The sequence below is a fragment of the Pteropus alecto genome, unplaced genomic scaffold (assembly GCF_000325575.1).
Source record: "Pteropus alecto unplaced genomic scaffold, ASM32557v1 scaffold276, whole genome shotgun sequence".
NCBI classification, from domain to species: domain Eukaryota; kingdom Metazoa; phylum Chordata; class Mammalia; order Chiroptera; family Pteropodidae; genus Pteropus; species Pteropus alecto.
Window position 1 is genome coordinate 3,221,275 of NW_006438074.1, and position 4,354 is coordinate 3,225,628.

Below are 4,354 nucleotides of genomic sequence, written 5' to 3' on the forward strand. Positions count from 1 at the left end.
GAGGGGCGCGGGGGCTGGAGTGTGCGTGCGTGCGTGCTTACGTGCGCGCTCGCCCGCTCAAGTGGCCAGGAGGGGGTCGGCCCGCGCTCCGGGCGCATCTGCCACGGCCCTCACATATGACTGTAGGCGGAAGCGTAGAAACAAGCCTGAGCGTCACAGGCTCCCCACACACAACCGCGTGACCCGGGGACTTTCCCCAGGGTGTGCAAAAGCATGGGCACCCCCCTCAATTCAAGGGTGGGGGTGGGGAACGATGTGTCGCGTGTCCACAGGGAGAGGGGTGAGGGCGCGGGGCCAGGGAAGCTGAGCCGCGGGAGCCTGGGGGGGAAGGCGGGCTTGGCGGGGTGGGGCACGGCGGGGGAAGTGACTCAAGGCCAGAGGCGGACAGGCCCATGGAAAGCAGGGTGGGGGGAGCACTGGGAATGGGCGACCCTGAACAGAGTGGTCGTGCACGGGACAGGGCGAGGGCGCCGGCACCCCCGGGACTCAGGAGACGTACCGCAAGGGAGGGACCAACAGCTGGGTCCTCTCGGGCAGGGGTCTAACATCTGGACGGAGTGGGAAAGCAGCCTCCTGCCCTTGGGGAGTCGGGAGGAGCCCAGTCTCGTCCAGCTGTGCAAACAGGAGGAGGAGGTCCCAAGCCTACCCTTGGGAGAGGGGCGAGAGGGGTGGTCAAGCCGCCGCCACGCCAGCCCCCGCGGTGCGGGTTGCGCCAGCCTCCTCGGAGCCCGACGCAGAAACTTGTTGCAACAAACAGGCGACCGCGGGTGCCCCTAGCAGCCAGCGGCGGAGTGGGTGGGCGGGCGAGAGGGAGGGGAAGGCTGGCGGACGCCGCAGCGAACTGGTGGGCAGACCCGGAGTCGCCGCGTAAGCGGGGCCGGCTCAGTGCGGTGCGGCAGGCGCGGCTGTGCGGCAGCGGAAGTCCTTTGTTGCAGCACAGTCCCTGGCAGAGCCAGAACCTCTCCGCGCAGCCCAACCCGAGCGCCGCGCGTCGCCGCCACTGCAGCTCGCGGCCCCTTCGCCTCCGCCCGCCTTTCCCGTGGCTAATTTGCCTTAAACTCCCTAAAATCTCCGCACCCCCGGTTCCTGCTGCGGCCGGTGAGTATTTGCCAGTTGTTGGGGCTATTTGCGCAACTTTGGCCCGCGCTGAAGGGTGGCGGGCCGAGGGCCTGGTGGAGTGCGGGGCCGCAGCGGCGCCAACCCGTGCGGGAAGCCGGAGCGCGGCGGACGCGCTGCGAAGACCCTGCGACAGACGGCTACCCGGCCGCTCGCTCGATCCCGCCGGGTCCGGGACGTGCGGCCTCCTTCGGTCGCAGGCGAAGCCCCTGTGGAGACTAGTTCCCACATTAGTTACCTTCTTTTCCCTTTCTTTCTCTGCTTTTATTTTTTTGAGGGGGGAAGGGAGAGGAGGTGTAGACGGAAGGCGGGAGGACCCAGTTGATTGACATGCCCAGAGCCCGCTTCTCTAAACTTACAGCTGCGGCTCCGCGGCGGATGGGAGGAGAAGTGTCCCGGAGCCCGAGGCCGCAGACTTGGGCGCTCTCCGAGGGAGGAGGCGTAAGAGCTGTGCAAATTCTTGCCACGCTCTTTCCCACCCCCTCTTGCCGGCACACACGCTTTTTCTTCAGTAAAAAGTGGCAGATTTTGGGTTTGAGAATTTTCTGTGGAAAAGACCTTCTGTTTCCTGGGAAGAAAGTGCTTTCATTTCCAGTGGTGGGAACTTATTAGAAGTTATGTTAGTGTTCGGTAAATGTGTTGGATGTAGATCCGGAGTCGTTACCACATAAAATATGTAGGCTTGGGTCTGAGCTCAGCCACCCTCCCACTCTCTCATTCTATCTAAGCCACGCGTCTACGTGATCTGAAAGGTTGACATGGTATTTTCCAGATTAGGAGAGTCAGGGAGATGGTGATAGTCCTTGATATTTTCTGGGGACAGTAGGGCATTTTTATGTGTAATAATCCTAAATCGAGCTTCAACTTGGTAGATACGCACAGATTCTCCACTGGCCCAAGTGTATTTCCATACAGTAGTATCACGGCAGAGAAACTATTCCAGGAACAATTTTGCCTTTGACACTAGAACCCAAGGAGTGGTCCCAGGCTTTTTGAGGAGACTTAGAATCATTTTCTGGAACTGAAATTCAGGTATTTTGGAGCAGATTTGGCGAAGGCTGCTTTGATAAAAGCTATCACTTCTTTGAAACGGAGAAATTAGATTCTATGAAACTTTGTCAGTGCGAATGGATAGGATGAGGAGAATTGGGGTACAAAAAGATGAAGCTTTTGACTATCAGAAAAGACTGGCTATCAGAACCTCAAAATTTTCCTTTTGAATCATTTGCTGGATATCTGATAAAGTTTCAGTAGCTGAATGGTTTTGGGAACTAGATAGGGCTTTCTCATCTTAAACAGAGAAAATCGTAGTGGAGGTGAAATGCTTTTTTCCAAAGAGTAACACAGTCTGCAGTAGAACCATCGATTAATATTTTATATTTATTTTAAAAGTAGATTTTTTTTCATTATGACCAAATTTTCATCTATAGAATAACTCAGGCCTTTCCTGAAGCCTTTTTATTCTTCTCACCTCCAATATAGTTGCCTATTGTGGTGGTGGAGGCAGATAGCTGGTGCATCACTGTTAGAAAAAGAGAAACCATATTTAACCAGGACCTTAGCAGAGCAGGAACACAGTTTTAGCCACTTGCTCTTGACTTTGAGTTTTGATTTCGTTTTAACACTGCTAAATTTTTGTACTTAGAACTATTTCCCATTCAATGTTTAGGAGAAAATTGCCTGCTTTCAGGCCTCTCTTCTCCAGCCAGGAAAAGTGTTAAGCCTTTGATATTAACCTTCTGGCCCAAAGGGGAGGGAAACCAGTTGGATTAAAAATGCAGAAAATTTTCCATAGATTTTCATTTTTAAGCTACAATCTGTTGTCTTAAAAAATTCGAAGTGTATTTGAAAAACATCTGCTTGAGTTCATTTTGGTCTCTGTAGGATGTTTTCTCGATATTTTTTTGTGCTAATGCCTCTTACCATAAAACACTGAAATTATTTTTACGTGAACCAAATTAAAAGTGATTCATGTCTCAAAATGGAAATACTTTATAAAATCCATGCTCTTTGTAAAAATTCAACGTATACGGAAGTACATAAACTACAAAAATGAAAGTCATTCTGACTCCCACTCCCCAGAGATAATCACTGTTAATAGTCAATTCCTTGTTTAAAATGAGAGAAGGCAACATTTGATCATAACTGCTGCTGTGGGTGCCTCACCCTGAGAAGGGATGGCCTATCAGATGATTCATGGACTCATGTTCTCTGTTCACTTCTCAGGTTGGTGAGAATTAGGTAGAGGAAAAGGAAATGTTTTGCATTAGGCTGATTTGAAATTCTCTGATTAAGCAGCAGACTTGAGAGTTTGAATATAACAAGGCTGCTATTTTAGGTCTATCTTTATGAAGTACTTACTATATCTTGGTGGGCTAGTGCTAGTTCTCACACTTTTTTAATGTTAATGTTGATGTCTAGCCTCTCATGCGTTGATTTATAGTAGCCAAACTCATTTAAACAAAACCCTCATATTTGTAGAGAGTTTCATAATTTATAGTTGGGAAGGAGTTGGGTATACTTGCCATGAAAACCACTGTCAAGATATCCCTGTTGCTGATGTGGAGTGAAAGATTCCTCTTAATGAGTATCCAGAGGTAGCATGCCAATATCTAGGCAATTAGAGGAAAGAAGGGGATTAATGACTGGTTTTCAGATGTGGCGTGGAAGGAGATGGGACATATTTAAGATAGATTTCTAACTATACTTATATTGTGGCTTTTGTAGTAACTACGAGAGATCTTAGTGAAAGTACAGAATCACTTATTACTTCATCTGACATATTCAAGAAGATGAGTTGGGAAGTAGTTGATGATGTTCTGAAAATAAAGCCCCAAAATAGTACATAGAAGTTTAATTACAATGTTGGTTATTTGAAGATGTTGGGGACTTGCATGTTTTTTAGGTCTATCTTTATGAAGTACTTACTTCATAAAGTTTAAAATCATTTTCAAAATAAAATTGGAAAATTAAAGAATTAAATCACCAATCAGATTTTCTGTTTGTTGTCTGTGTAAGATGCATGTAATCTTTTCGAGGTAACTGAAGAGCTCCATCCCCACTTTAAATCTTTAGTGTGAGGGGAGGGCTTGCTGTGATGGGCAGTGGGAGTCAGCAGAAGGAAGAGGAGTTCAGGAAGGGGCAGGGTATTATGCCTGCAATATGGGGCAGTGTGAGAATACTGGTAACTCTGGGAGGCTTAGAATGTTCCACAGAGACACTTCAGTTAATTGTCATT

At 48.7% G+C, this 4,354-nt stretch overlaps 2 protein-coding genes across 4 annotated transcripts in view; one reads left to right on the forward strand and one right to left on the reverse strand.

Moving 5' to 3' along the window:
- Positions 1-541: 541 nt before the first annotated feature.
- LOC112482415 lies at positions 542-2,636 on the reverse strand. The gene is made up of 3 exons (XM_025049099.1): positions 2,588-2,636; positions 2,318-2,406; positions 542-1,465 (listed from the first exon to the last, which is right to left on the reverse strand). The coding sequence occupies exons 1-3, from the start codon at positions 2,634-2,636 to the stop codon at positions 542-544; spliced, it is 1,062 nt and encodes a 353-aa protein (XP_024904867.1).
- ZBTB1 (zinc finger and BTB domain containing 1) overlaps positions 738-4,354 on the forward strand; it is a 23,318-nt gene continuing 19,701 nt past the window's right edge. For 2 of the 3 annotated variants that reach the window (XM_006915122.3, XM_006915120.3), the window contains exon 1: positions 960-1,098. The gene's annotated coding sequence lies outside the window, so the exon portion shown is untranslated. Of the gene's footprint in view, positions 1,099-4,354 lie in introns of all 3 variants that reach the window. The other variant, XM_006915121.1, reaches the window with a different exon arrangement.